Source organism: Panthera onca, chromosome B2 (assembly GCF_046562875.1).
Source record: "Panthera onca isolate mPanOnc1 chromosome B2, mPanOnc1 haplotype 2, whole genome shotgun sequence".
NCBI classification, from domain to species: Eukaryota; Metazoa; Chordata; class Mammalia; order Carnivora; family Felidae; genus Panthera; species Panthera onca.
Genome location: NC_138343.1, coordinates 99067333 through 99090769, shown reverse-complemented (window position 1 = coordinate 99090769; position 23437 = coordinate 99067333). Strand labels below are relative to the sequence as shown.

General features: G+C 42.0%; 1 protein-coding gene across 1 annotated transcript in view; it reads left to right on the top strand.

The window, feature by feature from the left end:
- SLC22A16 (solute carrier family 22 member 16) overlaps window positions 1–23437 on the top strand; it is a 40205-nt gene that overhangs the window by 6067 nt on the left and 10701 nt on the right. The window contains exons 2-5 of the mRNA XM_060616390.2: window positions 6585–7064; window positions 14414–14531; window positions 18942–19473; window positions 22925–23052. Of these exons, the coding sequence (XP_060472373.1) occupies window positions 6585–7064; window positions 14414–14531; window positions 18942–19473; window positions 22925–23052 (1258 nt within the window). The remainder of the gene's footprint in view (window positions 1–6584; window positions 7065–14413; window positions 14532–18941; window positions 19474–22924; window positions 23053–23437) is intronic.

Below are 23437 nucleotides of genomic sequence, written 5' to 3'. Positions count from 1 at the left end.
TGATTCCATTTTACTTCTTTATCGACGTGGGTTTCTATGAGAAGTGAGGAACTGTGGCCACGTGCCAGCTTGGCAGTCATCCCCGAGGACTTGGGGACGTTGCCAGCTTGACAGCTTCACGGCACCACTTCTATGACTTTGCTTAGCGTTGCCACCTTGTGATAGTCTCCCAAGTGGGGTGTGTTCACCCCTCTGGTGGGCAAAGATGATTCTTTGGAGCACCATGAAAACACCTACTTTATACATGAATGTATACGTGTAAGTAAATATATATGACTTTATATTTCCATATGCATCATATGTATGTCACTGTAATCTGGGAATACGTGTATCCGACACGTGAGAATGCATCAGATGGAATGCAGACACTGGTATGAAAAACTAGCTGTCTTCCGTTAATCTAAATTTAAAATTTTTTAATGTTAATTTATTTGAGAGAGAGGGAGAGAGAGAGGAAGAGAGAGAGAGAGACACAGAATCCGAAGCAAGTTCCAGGCTCTGACCTGTCAGAACAGAGCCCAACATGGGGCTCGAACTCACAAACTGTGAGATCATGACCCGAGCCAAGTCGGACACTTGCTTAATGGACTGAGCCACCCGGGCACCCCATTAATCTAAATCTTAAATGTAAAACAACACCATGCTGCTCACTAGTTTTGTTTCATTTTGTTTTGAAAACTATGGCTATATGTTCTTTAACGGCTTATTCCTGTTATGTTTAAGTGGATGAATAAATGTTAAAAATTTTCTCCTTTTTAATTTCTAATACATACTGACGACTCACATAAAGAAAAGACCCTTGGGACCCTCAACACTTTTAAGGATACAAAGGCTCCTGAGAACAAAACATTTGAGAACAAGTGAGCTACAGGAGGGTCAGAAATGCCTTCCAGATAGAAGGCACACCAGGACCAGGGCGATGGGCAGCTCCGAAAAGCAGTCAGGGAGATAAAGATTGTATGTATCAGCAGTGCAGTTTGGCTCAGTGTGATCTGACAGGACCTATTTTCTACTTCCTGTTATAACGGTTTTACAGTAATGTTCCTCGTTGTCCGAACTGATCATTTTAAAATTGAATATTGAAACCACCTGCCCAAAGGGGGCTGTTCTATCTTGATTCCAGGGGTCTGAAATTAATGGGGAAATCCACATTTTATATATTTTACCCTGCCGTCCTATGGGCACAGTTGTCCTTGTGAGACGATTTTTACTCCGGAGAATATGTCACTGCTTGTTGGTTTGAGTCTGTAAATTTGGAGACTTTACATTTACTTTTAAATTTTGAATAAATAATTTTTGGATCATTTTAGATTTACAGAAGAGTTGCAAAGATAGTTCCTGTATGTCCCTCACCCAGTTCTCCCCATTGTTAACGTCTTACATCACCACGGCATATTTGGCAAAGTAGGAAGCTGACATTAGTATATTACTATCAACTAAACTCCAGGCTTTCACCAGTTTTCCCACTCACATTCTCTTCCTGTTGCAGGATCTAATCCAGGGTATGACACTGCATTTAGGTGATAAGTTATTCCAGTCTCCTCTGGTCTGTGGTAGTTTCTCAGTCTCTCCTTGTTTTGTTTTTAATGACCTTGGTGGTCTTTAGGCATATTGGCCTGGAAACCTGTAGAATGTCCTACAATCTGGGATTTTTTACTGTTTTTCTCCTGGATAGACTGGGATTATGGCTTTTGGGAGATGTCGCCGAGGTGTGAAGTGCTTGATGATCACATCATATGAGGAGGTACATGATATCCACATAGCATCTTTGGGGGTATTAACCTTCAACATTTGGTTAAGATAGGATTTACCTGATTTCTCCCACTGTAAAGTTACTATTCTTTCCTTTTTCCTTCTTTGTTTTTTTTGTTTTGAGAGAGAGAGTGTGTGTGCGTGAGAGGAGGAGAGGGGAAGGAAAGAGAGAGAGAGAGAGAGAGAGAGAGAGAGAGAGAGAGAATCCTAAGCAGGCTCCACGCTCAGCTCAGAGCTCCACACAGGGCTCAATCCTATGACCCCAGGATCATGACCTGAGCTGAAATCGAGAGTCCCATGCTCAACTGACTGAGCCATCAAGACACTCCCCCTTTTTTTCCTATCATATTCTTTGGAAAGGAGTCACTGTGTCTTAGACTGCCCTTCAGGAGTAAAGGGTAGGAATGAAACTCCATCTCCCATAGAGGGGGAATATCTGCAGATAGTACTTGGAATTCTACTAGAAGAAAGATTAGTTTCATCTCTCGTTTGTACTTGTTTGTTCAACCATTTATTTATACCAAGTGGTATATTTATCAAGATTCTCCAGAAAAACACAATCGATCACACAATTATAGAAGTGAGAAGTCCCACAGTGTGCTGTGTGCAAGCCAGAGACCTGGGAAAACCAATGGTGCAATTCAGTCCCAGTCCCAAGGTCTGAGAACCACAGGGTTGATGGTGTAAGCCCCAGGCAGAGTCTGAACCAGGAGCACGGGGGCACAAGATGTCTGAGGGCATGATAACATGGAGGTCTCAGTCCACACAAAGAAAGTGAATTAGTACTTCCTTGGCTTTTTTGTTCTCTTCAGGTTCTCAACAGGTTGGGTGATGCCCACCCACATTGGTGAAGATGATGTTTACTCAGTTTACAGGTTCAAATGCCAGTCTCGTCTGGAGATCCCTCACAGACGCACGCAGATATAATGTTTTACCAACTGTCTGGGCATCCCCTTGGCCCAGTCAAGTTGATTCATAAAATTAACCATCATAGGTTCACCCCTTGTCAACTTGCAACCCATATGGATCTCTTTACACCAAACTTGATCTCTAAATAAAGACAATAACAAGGTCCTAATTCCACCCAACATGATACAACTATCCAACATACAACTAAATACACTAATCCCTTTCCCAGAAGGGGACATAAAGTCCTTGGATGATGCTTACTCTTTTTTTGATATCCTGTAACTTAAATATTATGGTGTAAAACTATTTAAATACTTATATGTCAACACATCTTATGTTATATGAGGAGACAATAAGGAAGAAAACAAAGATATTTGCTTAATATATGTCTATATATACACAAGCATTCATAACAAAATAAAGAAGAAATACTCGCAGTGCCTGGTGGCTCAGTTGGTTAAGTGTCAGACTCTTGATATCAGCTTGGGTCGTGATCTTGCGGTCATGGGTTTGAGCCCCACACTGGGCTCTGTGCTGATAGTGCAGAGCCTGCTTGAGATTCTCTTTCTCCCTCTCTGTCCTCCCCTCCCCCACTGACACACACACTGTCTCTCTCTCAAAAAATAAACTTTTTTTTTTTAGAGAAGAAATACTCATGATAATTACAGCCCTTGTTTCTATAACTGGTCATGTGGTTGTAGGTGGTATTTAGTATAACTACCTTCTCTTCAGGACCCATTCTCTATTCCCTTTGCCTTAAGCAAGAACCTCAGTTGCCTGTGGACCTTTACCTGATAAAGTGACCCACCCTTTAATCCTTGAAGAGTCTGGGCCATTAATATTCCTGCCTGGATTGGGTTGTTGTAATTTCCCATTGACCTAATTCACAGGGCATGGTAATGCTAAGGAGATACCCTAAGGAATCTCCTGTATTGCAGACATACTCTTTCTTACCTCCATCGTGGAGTCAATTTCCCCTTGATATTCAGGATCCTTCACCCCAGCCAACACTGTAACTCCCTGCTTTGCCTTTTGATTCAGACACCTGAGGAACCCAAAGTGGTCAGGCAACAGTCTTTATTTCCAGGTCAGTGGAATCGCTGTTGTGTCCCCTGGTGGCAGTATTCTTCCCTCTGGAACTAAGATCTTGAGGCTAGCAGAGCGTAAGATTATGGGAACAGGAAGCGAAAATTTTGTTAGGAGATCGCTAGGTGTAAAAGTGAGTGCTACAGCCCTCATTTCCACGCCTCGATTCCTGGACCCGTGAGTGCTGACTATTTGAGAAATAGCACCATATATTGGACACTGATTTGGGGCATATGCAAAGAGGCCAATTAGGCATTGTCATTCAGCTGCTCACAGGATGAGGTTCTGTGTTTGATTTTTGGGCCTGTGGCTACAGGAGATAAGGATCTCTTTCAAGATACACCTTAGAAATTCTTAGGTTGTTTAGGCATTGCTTGAGCTGGGGATTCAAATTCGTTGAGCTCATCTGTTTTCTTTTGTTAATTTATCCAACGACAATAGGAGCAACCAACCAATGCCATTACATTTCTTTAGTTTTCAAAAAATGGTTGAAATTTTCAAATACAGAGTCACTTAGCCCCTTGCTTCTTCTAAGTGGTTGATTATGAGCGTCCAACACAGATATTTTGTGTATTTCTCTAAACAGTGCACACCATGGATTATCAGTGTTCTCTACTGCTGGAAATAGCCATTAGTGCTTTTCAATCTAATCAGATTAGACAACCAATTCCAGAAACCCCAGTACCAATTCAGAAAGCTCATTCTTAAAATTCTGTTCCTTTAGAACTACTTTCAGTACCAAAACCTGTAGTCATCAAGATCTCCTAGAAAAACAGAACAAATAGGACATATATAGAGATGTAGATAAGAGATTTATTGTAAGAATTTGTTCACACAGTTATGGAGACAGTCAAGTCCCACAATGTGCTGTCTGTTGGCTGGAGATCCAGGAAAGCTGGTGGCGTATTTGTGAGGTCTAAGTCTGAAGGCCTGAAAATTGGGGGGCTGATGATGTAAGTCCTGGTTCAGATGCTGGCAGGCTGGGTTCGAGGACCCAGAAGGGGTCCCACAGGATCAGCCAGGAAGGTCCTTGTCTGTGCACAGGATAGAAATCAAACTCGAGCCAGCAGGAGGTGAAAGCAGAGTTTATTCAAAGTATAGAGAGACTGCTGGTACAGACAGAGCTTCTGGAAGACTCAGAAAGGAAAGGAGGAAGTCTTGTATTTGTTCGGGGTCTGGGGGGTTTTATTGAGGATCGTGACCTGGTGTATGTGTCCTCTCAGGCATCCAGGACTCAGAACAAAGATGAGGGCCCAAGTGCTATTGCTTGGAGCCAGGGGGCCTTGGCGTCGAGATGTCTAGTGCTGGTGGTCTGGAATATGTATATGACAGCTTCATTGGTCATTCTCACCTGGTCCTTCCTTAGATGTTATCCATTCTGAAGAAATCATTAACTCCTCGTACCTTACAAGGAGGACATACACTGTTTGCATTCTGAGGCATGTGTAAAGTGGGGGGTGCAGGTGCTAGCAAGAATAGAAGCAGGAAAAGGAGCAAAAGACAGGTTTTTATGGAGTCTTCAATTTCCCTGTATCAGCCTGAGTCCAAAAGCCTGAGAACCAGGGATGCCAATGTCTAAGAGTAGGAGTAGATGGATCAAATTTGCCCTGCCTCCACCTTTTGTTCTTATTCAGGTCCTCCCTGGATTGGATGATGCCCGCCCACTGATGAGGGCCCTCTTCTTCACTCAGTCTACCGATTCAAATGCTAATCCATCCACAGACAACCTCATAGACAGATCCAGAAATCATGTTTACCAGCCCAGTCATGTTGACATAAAATTAAACATCACAGTATAGACTTGTATATTTATTTTATACGTTGGGATATACCATGCTATTTATTTTGTTGCTCAAATTGTTTCAACCTAGCCCATTGGGAGGTTTTTCAGATTGGTTCCTGTGTCCCTTTAACATGCCCCCATCATTTTGTATTTTGAGCGCTTTCTTACTTTCTGATACCGCAAGCATACCTAAAGCATTAGGCATGTTTTTCATTTTCTCTGACTTGGTCTTAAATGAGCCATTTTTCCTGGTTTCTTTTATTGAAGGATGGTATTTAGAAAACAAGATCTGGGCACTGGGTGTGCTTGTTGCTGTTGAGATGTTGATGCAGGCTGGCTGGGTTTGAGGACCAGCCAAGAGGGTCCTTGGCTTCGTGGAGAATACAAATCAAATGTGAGCCAAGAGGAAGTGAGGACAGAGTTTATCGAAGACCTAGAGAGAGCAGATATAGACAGAGCATCTGGGAGACTCTGAAAGGAAAGGAGACTGAGTTCCATATTTGCTTGGAGTCTGGGGTTTTTATTGGGGACAGTGGTCTGGTGCACGTGTCTTCTCAAGCATCCAGGACCAAAGACGAGTGTTCAGGTGTTCTCCATAGGTCACTTATGACCTGGAGCCAGGTGTCTTGATGAGTTAGTGGTCTTGGTCCTACCTGGTCACTCCCTCGATGCTATCTCCCGTGCTGGAAGACTCCAAAGAAATCATTAACTCCCTGGCCTTTACAAGGAGGACACATATTACCTGTTCTATAAGGCATGTGTAAGGTGGGGGTATAGGTCCTAGCAAGAATAGAAACAGTAAAAGGAGCAAAAAAAGCAGTCCCTTTAGTTTCCCTGTCTCAGTGTCATTGCTTCTAGGCCCTCCTACCAGACAGAGCTATGTGTATATACTAACATGTTATGTATATGTATATATTGCATATCTATAATTATTTCTGTATTTATTCATCTATATATATATTAAGCTAACCATGATGAACACCCTTCATATTTGCTTATAGTCTTTTTTGGCCTGTAGGTTGGATATAATAACTTGCTTTTCTTCTCTTTGCAGATTTCAGATATTCCTCTATTTTATATGTGCTTTCCAGAACATCTCTTGTGGTATCCACTACTTGGCTTCTGTGTTCATGACAGTGTCCCCCTACCATACCTGCAGGCCCCCAGGCAACGTGAGTCGGGTTCTTTTCCACAATATCTCTAGTTGGAGGTTGGAGGACATCTGGATCCTGTTTTTCACAGGCCACGAAGATCACGTTATAGTGCAGCTACAGAACGGTGAGGTCTGGGAGCTCACAAGTTGTCACAGATTCCGGAGGGATGACAAATCTGGTTTGAACTATGATTACAGTGGCCGTAAGAGTAGCTTTCCTTGCATGGATGGCTACGTCTATGACAAGAGCAAGTGGGACAGCACCGTGGTGACTCAGTGGGATCTGGTCTGTAACCGAGAATGGTTCGCAAAGGTGATCCAGCCTGTGTTTATGGTGGGAGTCCTGCTGGGAGCGATGATTTTTGGCTACCTTTCTGACAGGTAAAATGAAATATTTAAGTTTGTTGCATCAGGGTTCATTTTCCTATCTGGTTTTCTTAAAGGTCAAGGAATTATGTTCAAAGCTTTAGTCATTTTCATACCTCCTATCTAAATACCTGCCTCTTTGCTGATCTGTTATTTAGAGGCACACAAAAAACCATAGTGTTAGAGGATGGGTTTTGAAGACAGTCTGCCTGGGTTCAGACCCTGGTTCTACCACTTATTAGCCATGAGCCCCAGGCAAATTGCATAACCTGTGTTTCAGAAAGTAGTCTATAAGCTGGTGATGAAAATAATAGCACTCACTTCAAAGGGTTATTGCAAAAATAGTAAAAAAAGTACCTTGGACATATAACCACTCAATAAATACTGGTTACTATTTGAATATCAACATATATATATCTGTATCTATCTATCTATCTATCTATCTATCTAATTTTCTAAAAATAAACTTGTTTTTTAAGAAGTGTAACCTGGTTCTAAGCAATAATATCTATGAAACTGTGGGTTTGATACACCAGCCATATTTTCTTAAAAAAACACACACACGTTAAAATGAATACATAGCCCTTAAATAAGGCAAAGTTCATCTCTGTGTGGACAAGGACTGTACTTAAAGTACCTGTGCTAAAGCACAGAAATGAACTTCTCTGGTCCCCATAGTTGTGAGTTTTACAGCCATATGCTGGGCCCTGGGAACCTGAGGACAACAGCTTAGGTCCACATCCCACCCTTGGGATGTGTTAGTCTAATGGGACTGACAAACATGTCCAAAATAAAATGATAGGGCTTTGTTGTGGCCAGGGCCATAGGAGAAGTGAGAACAAATGGAGGCAAAATCTATGGAAGCCTAAAGGGAGGAGTGCCTAGGTCTTCCCACCCCTAACCCTATCCCAGGAGGTGGCATTTGAATAATGAAATTAAGGCAGAAGTGGAGTCTAGTTATTATTTGGTGGATGAAGTTATGTTACTATGTTTAAGAATCTTCTATTCCAGGGGCACCTGGGTGGCTCAGTCAGTTGAGCATCCGACTTCAGCTCAGGTCATGATCTCGCGGTCTGTGGGTTTGAGCCCTGCGTTAGGCTCTGTGCTGACAGCACAGAGCCTGGAGCCTGCTTCCGATTCTGTGTCTCCCTCTCTCTCTGCCCCTCCCCCGTTCATGCTCTGTCTTTCTCTCTCTCTGTCAAAAATAAATAAACATTAAAAAAAAAAATTTAAAAAAAGAATCTTCTATTCCAGGGCACCTGGGTGGCTCAGTCAGTTAAGTGTCTGACTTCAGCTTAGATCATGATCTTGCAGTTTGCAACTTCGAGCCCCACATTGGGTTCTCTGCTGATAGCACAGAGCCTGCTTCAGATCCTCTGTCCCCTTCTCTCTCTGCCCCTCCCCTGCTGGTTATCTCTCTCTCTCTCAAAATAAATAAATAAATAAATAAATAAATAAATAAATAAACTTAAAAAAAGCATTAAAAAAGAATCTTCTGTTTCATAACCATCTTCCTGGAATGTGGAAATTAGGTCTGTGAAAGCCAAAAACATGATTAAAAGGCACCATGAGTGAGAGTCAGTAGAAGCAATAGGCCCCCAAAGCAGACCTTCTGCACAAAGAAGAATTGAAATACTGGAATTGTCAGGCACAGATAAAAATTCACTATGCTTACTGCTGTTAAACAAATAGAAGACAAGCCTGAAATTATTAGTAAAAATCTGGAAATTGTATTTTATTTTTGTTTTTTAAATATTTATTTATTTAGAGAGCGAGCATGCACACACGAGTGGGAGAGGGGCAGTGAGCGAGAGGAGAGAGAGAATCCTAAGTAGGCTCTACACTGTCAGCACAGAGCCTGACACGGGCTCTGCATTTTATTTATTTATTTATTTATTTATTTATTTATTTATTTATTTATTTAAGTAAGCTCTTTGCCTAACATGGAGCTCAAACTCATGACCCCAAGGTCAAGAGTTGCATGTTCCACTGCCTAAACCAGCCAGGTGTCCCTGCAAATTGTATTTTAAAATGACATAAAATTGAAGAATAACTACCTAGAACATCTAGGAAAAAAAACATAATAAGTGACAAATTCCTGGGCAGTTTTAGCAACCTATTACATATAACTAGAGAAAGAATGAGTAAAATTGATAAGAGCTCAGAAAAAATTATCAACAGTAAACATCAGAGAGACAGTTGGAAAATATGAGAAATTAAAATTCATGAAGGCAGAGGGATAAGGTCTGAAATATACTTAATATTGGAAACTTACCAGGGACGCCTAGGTGGCTTAGTTGGTTAAGCCTCCGACTCTTGATTTCCACTCAGGTCATGATCTCACGGTTTGTGGGATCAAGCTCGGTGTCCTGCTTGGGATTCTCTCTCTCCCTCTCTCTCTGCCCGTCCCCTGCTTGCATGCTCTCTCTCATAAATAAACATTAAAAAAATAATAATTAGTGGAATTTACCACATTAATAGATTAGAAGACAAAATTCCTATTATCCACTTAATGAATACAGGAAAAACATTTGATAAATTTCAAAATCCATTCATGATAAAAACTAAAAGTGGAAGAATGTCCTTAACCCAATTACAGGTGTCTACAAAGAGATCTACCATGAACATCTTAACTGTGAAATATTGAAAGCTTTCCCTTGGAATCAGGAATACATAAGGATGTATGAAACACTGCTTCTGCTTAGTATTATACTGGATATCCTATTACTGTAAAGCAAAACAGAGAAATAAAAGAGAGAGGGAGAAGCAGGGGTGGGGGGAGGGGGAAGGCATAAATGGAAAGAAAGAAGACAAAAAAGTCATTATTTTTAGCCATTACAATTCTGTATGAAGAAAATCCAGCAGAAGAATTATTGGAATTAATGAGCATTTAATGATGTTGCTGGATAGGTTATCAATATATATAAATTAATTATGTTTATATCTACTAGTAACAAATATAAAAATTAAAAAATGCCATTACAGAGCCCAGAAATAAAGTCACACTTATATGGTCAATTAATCTATAGCAAAGGAGGCAAGAATCTAAAATAGGTAAAAGACAATCTATTCAATAAATCGTGCTGGGAAAACTGGACAAGAATGGAACTGGACCATTTTCTTACATCGTACACAAAAATAAACTCAAAATGGATTAAAAACCTGAATATGAGACCTAAAACCATAAAACTCCTAGAAGAACACATTGACAGTAATCTCATTGACATTGGCCTAAGCAACATTTTTCTAGAAATGTCTCCTCAGGCAAGGGAAACAAAAGCAAAAATAAACTATGAGGACTACACCAAAATAAAGAGCTTTTGTGCAACAAAGGAAACCATCAACAAAAGGAAGAAGATATTTGCTAATGATATATCCAATGAGGGAATAATATCCAAAGGGTATAAAGAACTTAGGCAACTCAACACCAGAAAAAACCCTCCAATCTGATTAAAAAATGAACAGAAGATATGAATAGATGTTTTCCCAGAGAAGACAGGCAGATGGCCAACAGACACATGGAAAGATGCTCAACAGCACTAAATGTGAATCAAAACCACAAGAGTTGAGCATCTGACTCTTGGTTTGGCTCAGGTCATGATCCTGGGGTGGTGGGGTCGAGCTCCACCTTGGGCTCTGTGCTGCCTGGTTGGGATTCTCTCTGTCTCTCTGCCCTACTTGCTCTCTCTCTCTCTCTCTAAAATAATGAAAAAAAAATAGCTCACTTTTATGGACCATTCACTATGAGCTATTTTAAATGTCTTGTGTATTATCTCATGTAATTACTTAAAAAAGTCTGTGAGGTAAACATCATTGGCCCTATTTTAAATACCAGTGCGGAAAAGGAAGGACAGAAGGTCAACTTGGAAAGTAAAGCAGCGGAGCTGGGATTTGAAACCAGGCCGGGGCACCTAACTACTATATTGTATTGTCTCTTCCTTTCTGCCACGAGACCCCAGAGGATGGTCAGAAAAGGCTGCACCTTTGACCTGGCTTTTAAACACACAATGGGGAAGGCTTTCTAAGGGAGAAGGAACAACTTCATGTCTTGAGAGAGCCTGGCACATTCAGGGAATTGTGAGGAGGTCAGTTTGGCAGAAGCATAGGATGGATAAACCAAGTGATGCAAAACCGCATCTGGGATTGTTTTATTTCTGGGCAGTGTGGGGGGTACACTGGTGTGATGTTAGGAGGACTGGGTGGGAGGCCCTGAGGATGAGGGCTGTAGAAAATGGTGAAGGTCTGAATGAAAGCAGGAGGGGCAGAGAGGGAAGGATGGACACATATTGAGGAGGTATGTATGTATGTATGTATTTTGAGAGAGAGAGAGAGAGAGAGCACAAATGAGCAAGGGGCAGAGAGAGAGAGAAGGAAGCCCAGGAGGGGCAGAGGGGGAGAGAGAGAGAGAGAAGCAGGGCCCATCCGAAGCAGGGTTCACCCGAAGCGGGGCTCGTGCTCACCTGAAGCGGGGCACGAGCTCACCCAATCCAGACTGAATCGTGATCTGAGCTGAAGTCAGATGCTTAATGACTGAGCCACCCAGGCGCCTGAGAAGGCATTTCGAAACTGACATAATTTGGTGGACTTTAGGAAATGCCAGCATGGAGACAGGTAGGCCACCAGGGTGATATGAGCCAAACCTGGAGAGTGGGGTTCTACAAGCTGATGGAGAGCAGTCCCTCAGGAGTGGGTGTGGCCAGTGGCACTAGAGAAGGTAAGCAAATAAGGACTGAGAGAGGCAACCTGGAGGTCCCTGGTGACTGGAGAGCTAATCTCAGAAAAGCCAGTTGCAACCTGATGGTCATGGCTAAGGAAATGTAGGAGTTGAGGAAGTAGATATTCCTTTCAGAGATGCCATCAGTGGAGGAAATGCAAGGTGCAATGAGGCCGAAGGAGTGATGGGATCCAGCGGTTCTTGTCTTTGGTTGGAAAAGAGTTAAACTGAAAGGGAAGAGTCAGAGGAGAGAGAAACATAGAGGGAAAAAAAAGTAATTGTTAGAATAAGTTCTCAGAGGAGGTGGGAAGAGGCATGATCCAGTTCAAAGATTGCAAAATGGTATTTGGAGAGAAAAGTGTGTGTGTCCCTGGAGAGGAGAGAAGAAGAGAAAGCTGAACACAGATTCAGGTTGTGTTGACAAGTGGGCAGAATAGGAGGTTGTGGGGCTTTCTCTTTGATGGTCTCTGTTCTCTGCAGGAGATGGGTGGTGGAGACATTGTGGGTGGTCGAGGAAGTTGATTGGGGACGGGTAAAAGGTTTGAAACGGCATTCAGGGCTCAGATGAGATTGAAGCACATGCACGTGTAGGACCAACCATCCCTACTAGTGTGTGGGGGGAGCAGAGAAGGCTGAGCGTGTACAGAGGACAGTGTTTATTTGCTTACATATCCTCTGTTCTACTAGGCAAACGTGTTGGTTGGAATCTCAGGACTATATTCTTTTGCCTTAAAATTATCTGTCAGGGAGAAAATATTTGTAAATCATGTATCTAATAGGAGTCCAGTATTCCAAGTATATAAAGAACTCTTACAACTCAACAATAAAAAGACAAATAACCCAGTTTAAGAATGGGCAAAGGATTTGGATAGATATTTTTTTTTTAATTTAATGTTTTTATTTATTTTTGAGACAGAGAGAGACAGAGTATGAGCGGGGGAGGGGCAGAGAGAGAGGGAGACACAGAATCCGAAGCAAGCTCCAGGCTCTGAGCTGTCAGCACAGAACCCGATGCGGGGCTCGAACTCACAGACCGCGAGATCATGACCTGAGCCGAAGTCGAATGCGCAACCGACTGAGCCATCCAGGCGCCCCAACAGATGTTTCTTTAAAGAATATATGCAAATGGCCAACAAGCACATATAAAAATGCTCAACATCATTAATCATTAAGGAAAATGTCAATCAAAACCACGATGCGATATCCTTGCACACGCACTAGGATGGCTGTAATCAAAAAGACAACGGGGCACCTGGGTGTCTCAGTCAGTTGAGTGTCTGACTCTTGATTTCAGCTCAGGTCATGATCCCAGGGTTGTGGGATCAAGTCCCAAATCAGGCTCCACAATGTGGAGCCTGCTTAGGATACTCTCTCTCTCTCTCTCTCCCTTTCTCCCCACTGCTCCTCTCCCCTGCTCACCCGCATTCTCTCTCTCTCACTTAAAAAAAAAAAAAGACAGACAATAATAGACAAGTGTTGTTGAGGATGTGGGGAAATTGGTCCCCTTATACATTGTTGGTAGGAGTGTAAAAATAGGGCCGCCACTTTGGAAAACAGTTTGGCACTTCCTCAAATGTTAAACAAAGAGTTGTCATATGATCCAGAAACTCCACTCCTAGGTATACACCCAAGGAAAAACAAGTTCACACAAAATCTTGCTCACAAACGGTCGTGGCAGCATTATGCCCAATTGCCAAAAAGTGGAAACAGTCCCAACTGTCCATCAGCTGACGAATAGATAAACAAAATGTGATACAGCCATAAAGGATTATTTAGACACAAAAAGGAACGAAGTACTGAGACATGCTACATCACAGACGAAACTTGAGGACACAATGCTAAGTAAGAGCAGCTGGACACAGCAGGTCACCTATTGTATGACTCTGTTAATGTAAAATGTCCAGAACAGGCAACTCTGCAGAGAAAGAAAGTAGGTTGGTGGTTGTCAGGGACTGGAGGGAGCAGAGAGGGCAGAATGATGGTTCCTGGGTGCAGAGTTTCTTTTTGGAGTGATGAAAATGTCCTGGAATTAGTAATGAGAGTTGCACAACTTTTTGAACATACTAAAAGCCACTGAATTATATACTTTAAAAGATTGGATTTTATGTGAAGTATATCTCAATTTTTAAAAACCTGTCGGGAATATGATTTGTTTGCTTTTTAGACAAAGAAATGCCCCTCCCAATTATGAAAATAATAGGGCAGGTAAGCACCTTATTCTTAGGAGCAGAATGTGGCAAGAGCTCTGTTTTTAGAGGGGCCTGGCAAGAGCTGACTTACCCCTGTGGGCACAGCCAGCCTGACACGGAAGATGATCCGACAGATCCGAGAGCAGAAGTCCTCTGAGCGAAAGGACACATCCTCCCCACTCTCCCTCGCCAATCCGGGGTTAGGAGGTCCTCTGGGCATCACCCAGGGTGATCATGTATGTATATGAGCGGCTTAGGTAGAGGCTTCCCCACTGAAGACCGGCCTCTTGAAGAAATCCTGCGTTAACTCGTGATTTCCCCCAAATGAATGGATGGATGACAACAATCAATACAGAAGCTATTGAACACATAGATCACGCTCACTTTCATGAACTGGAGTGGATGTTTAAACTCTGATAACCATACCTTGCTGCTTCTGCTGTGTGCTTCTTATTTTTCAGGATAGGAAGACGATTTGTCTTGTGGGCCACAAGCACTGGCATATTTTTATTTGGCCTTGCAGCGGCGTTCTCATTCGATTATTACAGCTTCATGATTGCACGCTTTCTTCTCGCTATGGTGAGTTGTGGGGGGCGCTTTTCTTAAACCTCTAATTCTACTGCAGTATTTTCATATTAAACCTTACTCTCTCTGAGTGTGGGTCCTTTAGAATGTGGTGAGAGAGATCCAGGGCTGATCTTTGTTCATTCCACTGAGAAGTGTTTCTGCAGAATAGTAGTGCTCTGTGTTTGAATGAAACTCATTAAAATGAAAAATGGTTGCTTACTAGGCAGAACCTTTTTGTTTGACTCCATGCCTGGCACATGACCCACATTCCATGACTACTAAGGCATTATTTTATTTCTGAGCAATTTTATGGGCCTGGTCAGGGCCTGCACACATGGGCCAAACAGACATTTAAGGTGTAAACAAAGTCGTTTGTGTAATGCACAGTAGGAATGAAAACCAGAGGCATTTGGCTTTTCTGTTAGGAGGAACAGGGACGTATAGTTTGAATATCCGCTTTGTCTTATTTGGGCAAACATGTTGTCCTCTTTGAGCCGTAGTTGCTAATCTATAAACTGTAGAAAATAATACCTGCTTCACTGGTATTGATAACTGGTTGTGATCAGGATTCAACGAGATTAAAGAAAACTTCCACAGTATGGCAGCTGTCACGAAACAGGCCTTCCTTCTGGTAGCGACTATTATAGGAAGTGGACCAGCCAGTGAGGAAGCGTCCCCACACTTGGTGAGGCTTCCAGACAGGTTCCCCAGCTGCCAAATGACAGCAGCAGCGACTCTATTTGGAGGTCACTGGTCAAGGATAATGGTGTGAAGTTACCGTCTGTGGGAGGAACATGTGGCCTTGCTGAACACAGAGGTGGGGGTGCATCCCCTCTCACCAGGGTATATGAGCCAAGGGTCCAGCGAGAAGCCAAGGACTTTGGTCTCAGAAGAGGTCACTGCAGCCCCTCACGGAGCAAGGTGCTGTGTTCAGTTTCGGTGTCTTCACTGATGGCTGGAAAGCGTTCCTAGGAAGCCACACAGATGGCCAAGGGTAGGGACGATGCATAAAAAGAGAAACATTTAGGAGAATGGGAGGTGTAGCACCTTTAAAAAAAGTAATTATATATATATTTAGGAACGTAAAGAGTGTTTAATACAAAAGGTAACAACAGCAGTCTGTCTCCACTGAGGGCAGAGTAAGAGGAAATGGCCCTGTAACTGATGAGATTTGATAAGAGGCCTTTTGGTGGGACTGATGGTTCCAGAGGCACAGGTATGGGAGAGGGTGAAGGTCCTCTTTTGGAGGACGTTCTGAAAATAGCTATTTCAGTCTTGCAAATAAAGTGTTTGTTTTCAGAGCTGAGAAAACAAGCCACTCATTGAATGCATTTGTAAAATGTGACCTTAAGTTTCTGCGGCTCTTGTCTTTGATTTTCACACGAAATGTTGTTGTGGTTGAATTCTGAGTAGGGAAGATGCAGACAGACCAATTTACTCACCACATTTATTGATCTGCCCACAGAATGTAATGCTAAGTAAGCAGACCGGGCCATTTCAGTAACCCTACAGTGTGGTGGGAAGGCAAGACACTGAGGGGCCATCTTCAAAAATACAATGTTGACAATGGAGGCTCGACAATGGAGTGGTTTAAGTTGGGGTGGGGCAGGGAGAGCGGTGGAGAGTCTGGAGAGTCAGGGCTTTTTAGTTCTGAGGGACCGGTAAGAGAAGAATGTTCCAGGTAGACGCAGCAAGTGAGAAGGCCCCAAGTTGAGAAGGAATGAAAGGTCCAGACGTCTGGAGAGTAGAGAGGAGGTGAAATACCTTGATGAGGCTGAAGGGGAGGGAGATGGTTAGGCAGAGGCTTAGAAGGTGATCAAGAGTTTGCTTGACTTCTTAAGGGCTGTGAGAATCTCCTGAAGGGGTTCAGGTGTGGTGAAGTGACCATTCTGGCTGCTCTGTGGGGGTAGATGTGAAGAACAGAGTGTTACTAGTGGAGGTGACAGGTGTGAAGGGATCCAAGCAGTCTTTGGGGATAATATAGGCAGTTGTGTACAGATTGTCTGAACCCAATGACAGAAGTAACCAATAGGAAGTGGGAGTGGACTCAAGAATTAATATGGAAAAAAAAACTTGTCATGGACTGATGTTACTGCTTAACTTAATGGAGAAATTTATAGTATTTTACAATGATCACAATCTTTGTTTGGGTACCGTAACAGCAGCAAACATTTACCAAACAACGAGACTCTTGGATGTGGGAGTCCTCATTATCAGGGTTCATCGTCTGAGTGTTGCAATTATGAGGCTGTATGGAGAAATGAAGGCTGTTGTCACAAAAATATTAAACTGAACTTTAATGCGGAGGCCCCACTAAGCACACCCCTACTTACTACTATTGTCATCCTGTCACAGGAAATTGCTTGTAGGTTAGTTAGCCTCTTTGTGACTCTCTGATGCAAGGTGAAATTGCAGGTCTTACAAAGGATGTTTGATTACAAAATGTCTTTGAAAACGATGGGGGAAAACTGAATCCTACCCAAATCCCTTGGCCAGTTGGGATGTGGCTGAGATAGACAAGTTAACTTATGAAGAAACTGACGTCCACAGGATAATGACATGATGAGCCTTCAAAAGAGTATGATTTGAATATCAAAGGATTAGGAGATGCCTTTGGCTTTCGAATAATTTTGCAAAAATTAACTTTATGATTTGTGTTATAAAAGTCAAATGTGAAATAATCCTGTAGGAAAAATTCTAATCCTTTCGTCATGCCTCCCACAAAAAAAAAATCCATCATTTGATTTGTTCTTTGTTTACTCCAAGAATGACCACATAATATTATTATAGTCTTAATTTTTGATAAAGATAGGCTTAATTTCAAAATAACTTTCCCTGATTTTTAAAATTGTAGTTTCCCATTCCCACCAACAGTGCACATAACATAAAATTTCCTATCTTAATCATTTTTAGGTATACATTTAGGGTCATATTAAGTATATTCATGTTGTGGTACAATCAAAACCACTATCCATCTCCAGAACTCTTTTCATTTTGCAAAAATTGAAACTCTTATACCCATTAAACAGTAAGTCATTTCCTCTTCCACCCAGCCCCTGGTGACCACCATTCTACATCCATGAAATCTACATGATTTCGACTATACTAGGTACCTTATATAAGTGGAATCATACAGTATTTTATCTTTTTGTGATTGGCTTATTTTACTTAATATAATGTCCTTAAAGTTCATGCATGTTGTAGCCTGTGTCAGAATTTCCTTCCTTTTTGAGGCTGAATGATATTCTATTGTATATACCACATTTTGCTTATCTATTCATCTGTCGATGGATGCTTGGCTTGCTTCTACATTTTAGCCATTGTGAATAATGCTGTTACCAACATGGGTGTGCACATATTTCTTTGAGATCTTGCTTCCAGTTATTTTGGGCATGTATCCAAGGTAGGGCTGCTGGATCATATGGTAATCTATTTTTAGTTTTTGGGGGGGAATCCCCATGCTGTTTCCCACAGCAGCTGTATCATTTTACATTCCCACCAAAAAGTGCACAAGGTTTCTGATTTCTCCATATCTTTGTCAACACTTGTTATTTTCTGTTTTGTTTTTGTTTTTTTTGTTTTTTTTGTTTTTTGTTTTTTTTTTTTATAGTAACCATCCTGATGGTTACGGGGTGGTATCTCATTGTGATTTTGATTTGCATTTCCCTAATGGTTAGTGATGTTGAGCATCTTTTCATGTGCTTATTGGCCATTCATATATCTTTTTGGAACAATTCATATCCTTTGCTCATTTTGAATTGGATTGTTTGTTTTCCTGTTGAGTTTTGGGAGTCTTCTATATATTCTGGGTATTAATTTCTTATCAGATATATAATTTGCAAATATGTCATTCCATACATTGCCTTTTCACTCTGTCGGTAGCATCCTTTGATGCACAGATGTTTTTAATTTTCATGAAGTCCAATTTGCTTACTCTTTTCTTTTGTTGCCTGTTAAAAAAAAGTTTCAGTCAAATCTTTTTCTTCCCATCAGTTGCCATAATTTTTTGTCCCCATTTAACAATTTTGGATTTAATAATAAGGGCCTCTTGTATATAGGTAAACTGGTATGCACATTCACATTTACATTAACTGGGAAATAAATTCACACTGTAGAGGAATACTTACATGAAACAAGAGGTAGGGTCTAACATGTATTGTACATATCCACTCGTTTATCTCATACTTAACCTCTCAAGTTTGGCCATTTGGGGAAGCAGGGGTGGGGGAAGAATGAAAAAACCCATTTGAAGAAGAAGGATGGATTGGATGAAACACCATTTTATAAATGTGGTATGGCTTTCAGAAAACAATTTTTGTCATTTTCTTTCTTGCCTATGTGTGATTTACAGAGAGATCAGACCCCTTAGCAGTTATAAATATGACCTTAAATCTGGACCACCCTCCCTGCTTTGTTTTTCAGTCTGGAAGTGGCTATCTCGTGGTGGTGTTTGTCTATGTGACGGAATTTATTGGCATGAAGTCTCGGACGTGGGCATGCATCCAGATGCATTCCTTTTTTGCAGTTGGAACAATGGTGGTGGCTTTGACAGGCTACTTTGTCAGGACCTGGTGGATCTATCAGATGGTCCTCTCCACAGTGACTATCCCCTTTGTCCTGTGCTGTTGGATACTCCCAGAGACACCTTTTTGGCTTCTCTCAGAGGGAAGATGTGAAGAAGCACAAAAAGTAGTTGATACAATTGCCAAGTGGAATAGGGCACGCTCCTGTAAGCTGTCAGAACTGTTGTCACTGGATCTAAATGGTCCCATTGGTAATGAACCCCTCGAAGTTAAGAAGCACAACCTGTTAGATCTATTTTATGACTGGAATGTTGGAACAAGGACCCTTACTATTTGGCTGGTTTGGTTCACTGGGTGTTTGGGATTCTACTTCTTCTCCTTGAATTCTGTTAACTTAGGAGGAAATGAATATTTAAACCTCTTCCTCATGGGTAAGTAGTTAAATTATATGTAAGTGTAGCAATGAAGTGACATTTCTACCATGTTTTTAGTGTGTTTTCATTGTCCGTTCTCTACCAAGAACAATACTGCCAACCTTATTACTATGGTCTCTTTTAGGGTTTATATACTGGAACACAAGTGTATATTTTCTTTCAAAATAATGCAAACAGTCAGAAGAATTTAGTCCCTTCTTCTTTCCCCGCTTCTGCTCCTTGCTTGCTTCCTTCCTGGAAGCCCATCCCCTCAGAACTGTCTTTGAGAGGTAACATCTATTACGTCTGGCTTGTACCCTTTTAGATCTCTTTCTGTGCATTTCCAGACATTTGTGCAGATAAAGAGATCATTCACTGCTTATTCTTCTTTGTAATTTGTTTTCCTTTTAAAACTTAATATGGCTTAGAGATCTTCTGCTGTCTTTCTACCTTCAAAAGTCCTTAATTTAGGCATTTCAGGCAGTAAAATCACTTAAATGCAACGATAATTTCGTTGTCATGCTTCTTTCATTTTAGTATAGCGGGTTAAAGTGGATCCAGATTTTGCTGTGACATCTTGAAGCATGACTCCTAGGGTCAACCAAATTCAGACCAAACATGAGAGAAATATGAGAAACCTATATTTGTCTGTCTAGCCTTAACTCCTGGTTATTTTCACATAGGCTGCCTGCATTTGATATTATCCTCAGAAAAGCTTGCTTTTACATTTTCACACATAGATATCATCCCTTCTCATTAAAGTGCTCTGATGACACTTCTGTGTTTGTTTATTAGAGCTCAGCAGGAATTATGAGAGAAGTCGTTTTAAGAAAAGAAAAAAAAAACCTTTTTTTTCTCTTTTTGGGCAAGCCAACAAGTTTGCAGAGTCCGGCTTGATTTCAAACCCATTCTATGTGCCGGTTTGAGAAATGACACAGAATTCCTAGGACAGGGCAGCAAATGGCAGGAGAACCAAGTGGGGCAGGGTGTGACATAGGGACGCTTTTGGCAACCTGGAGTTTTAGAGCGTTACAATATAGTTTCTTAATTGTAATGGAGATATAAATTCTCAAGAAACTGGGACATCCCCTAAATATAAAAATGTCTCTAAGATAAATATACATGGTTTTATATTCTCTACTGTCTTGGATTTTTCCTGTCATCACCCTTCCCAGAAGTCCTCTTGCTGACAGGTGCTTCTAGTTGAAATTCCTACGCTGGGAAATTTTTGAACGAGTTTTTATCTCCGGAGATGGGCTGGGGCTGGTGGGCATTTCAGCTCAAGTTTTGGGTGATAAATGCTTCAGTAGCTTCAAGACATCCGGGGATAGGAGTGGAATTGGGCCTGAGTGATTAGAGAGATTATATATTATAGAGTGAGGAAAGTAATGGCAGATTGTCCTAATCCCGTGACGCTTGGGCCTCACTGCTTGTGCCATTTATATCCCAGACACTTTCAAAATTAGATGTAGTATCAGTATCCTGAAGTGACAACTCAAGGAAAACCAGTGTAGGGTACTTTAAATGCTCTTCAGCCATTTCACAGTTGCTGCCCAAGCGTTGCTAGACTCCAGGAGTCAGGCAGGGAGGGGGGTAGTGGGGGAGGGAGGCTGCAGGAGAGGAGTCTTGGCTCCTGAAGACCTTGCTTCTAGTCCCTGAGCTGTCACTTACTCATCCCGCTCAAAGCAGTTAATCTCCGTTGTAAAGTGGGGACACTAACCCAGGGCTCCCCCCATGTGGCTCTTTTGTGGATCGTTGTCTCTTATTTGACCTTGAAAAGTGCTTGATAAAGTCTTGGAAAAAAAAAAAAAAAGAGTAGAGTAACAGATGTACAGACTGATCCGGCCTGAAAGCATGGACTTTATCACAGGGTCCAGAGTCTGTGGCAGGGAGGCATTTCCTCCAGAGGTGTCTGTTTTCCATTTCAGTGAAACAGAGAGACCGGCTGTCAAAGGCGGCTTATTTTTTGCCTTTGCCTGAGCCACTGTTTTTGAGCGGCGGCAACTGAGTTTAGTTTCTAATGTACTACTAAGACCATTCACTCCGAAAATATGTTATCTACCCCTGTGACGTGTTCAGAAGCTGTGGGAGACGTACAGATAGATGCACACCTGCCTCTCCAGGTGTTTGTGGTGTTCTGTAGTTGCAAGGACAAGTGCAGGTCGCTCCTAAGAGGTGGTCGCCCGGTTGTGTCCCGAGCTTAGGTGAGCTGCAGAGGGAGGAAGGAACTTGAAGACTGAATTACATGGACGATCTGAGCTGCGAAAAGCCTTAGGCAGTTTCCTAAGGGCGGTTGTGGGATTTGTGCAGCTGGGTCGAGCTTGCTCCCTGTTTCATTGTGGCGGTAGATACATAGCTTTTTTGCTCTGGATCTTCGATGCAAACTTTGGTTTTGCAAGAGAAGAGCTTTTAAGTCAGTTATGGACTAGATCCAGCTCTTTACTTTTGCTGTGGGGCAGTAAGAAGAGGCCAGAGGAAGTTTTTGTTCTATAGGGGATTTTTTTTCTTCAAGTTAATTTATTTGGTTTGAGAAAGAGTGAGCACGAACAGGGGAGAGGCAGAGAGAGAATCCCAAACAGGTTGCCCACTGTCAGCACACAGCCCCACATGGGGCTTGATCCCACAAACCCTGAGATCATGACCTGAGCTGAAATCAAGAGTTGGATGCTTAACCGACTCAGCCACCCAGGTGCCCCTAGTGTTAGATTTTTAAATATTTTTTAATGTTTTATTTTATATTTGAGAGAGAGAGAGAGAGACAGAGACAGAGCGTGAGCAGGGGAGGGGTGGAGAGAGAAGGAGACACAGAATCTGAAGCAGGCTCCAGGCTCCCAGCGGTCAGCACAAAGCTCGATGCGGGGCTCTATCCCACAAACCCTGAGATCATGATAGGAGCTGAAAGCAAGAGTTAGAGGCTTAACCGACTGAGCCACCCTGACGCCCCTTGTGTTAGAGTTTTAAATGTTTACTTTTGGGTTTGAAACCCATCACACATTTTCATTAGTTTGTGTAGCTAGCCGACACTGAATTTTCTACTTAGTTCCTAAATTTGAAGTTACTAATATAGAAGTTTTCCTAGTTCTGCCAAGCACGAGAAACCAAAGAGCAGAACTTATCAATGTCATCTATGAATTTACTTATTTATTCATCCGACAGGTCTGTCCTCTGGACACCACGCTGTGTACTGGGGAGCTGACAGCCTGGTAGGGGGCAGGATCCCTGGGACAGGTGATAAGTGCCAGGTGGATTGTGTGAGCATCAGTGCCCTTCACAGGAAACATCCTCCTCACTCCAAGGGATTTAAAAGGGTTAGGTCTTGCCGCCTTTCAGGCAGTCAATGGGTGTTCTTGGGGGCTCCTGGAAGTGGGGAGAGGGCTAACCATTCCTTTTGGGTGGTGGGTTAGAAGGAGAGGTCCCCTTGTGCAGTTGGTTGCCATGACTTATAGAGAGCCCTTTTGCTCAATGACAGGTGCAGTGGAAATTCCTGCCTACATCTTCATGTGCTTGGGGATGGACAGTATAGGGAGAAGAAAAGTTCTGGTGTTCTCCCTTATCTCAGGTGCACTGCTCTGTGGTGTCATTATGGTGATCCCCAAGGTGAGTTATTTTTTGTTTTCTTTAGGGCACGGTTAGTTATATTATGACAGGAAGTATGAAGATCCATTCAGACATATGAACAGCATATATACATAACATTTTTAAATGTTTTCTTTAAAAAAACCATTCTTTCTGTGTTATATAAATAATACATGTTCATTGTAAAAAAAAAAAATTAAGGAAAAATATGTTAAAAAAAAAAAAAGCCTGTAATCTCACTTCCCAGAGATGGCCCGTGTTGCATTTTGTAAACACAATGATCCTGAATGAGGAAAGTAGATCACGCCTTCCAGTGATTATCATTATCTTAAACATTCATTCATTTAACAAATATGTATCTGGCATCTCTTATGTGCCAGGAGTCCTTCTAGTTGCTGGAGACACA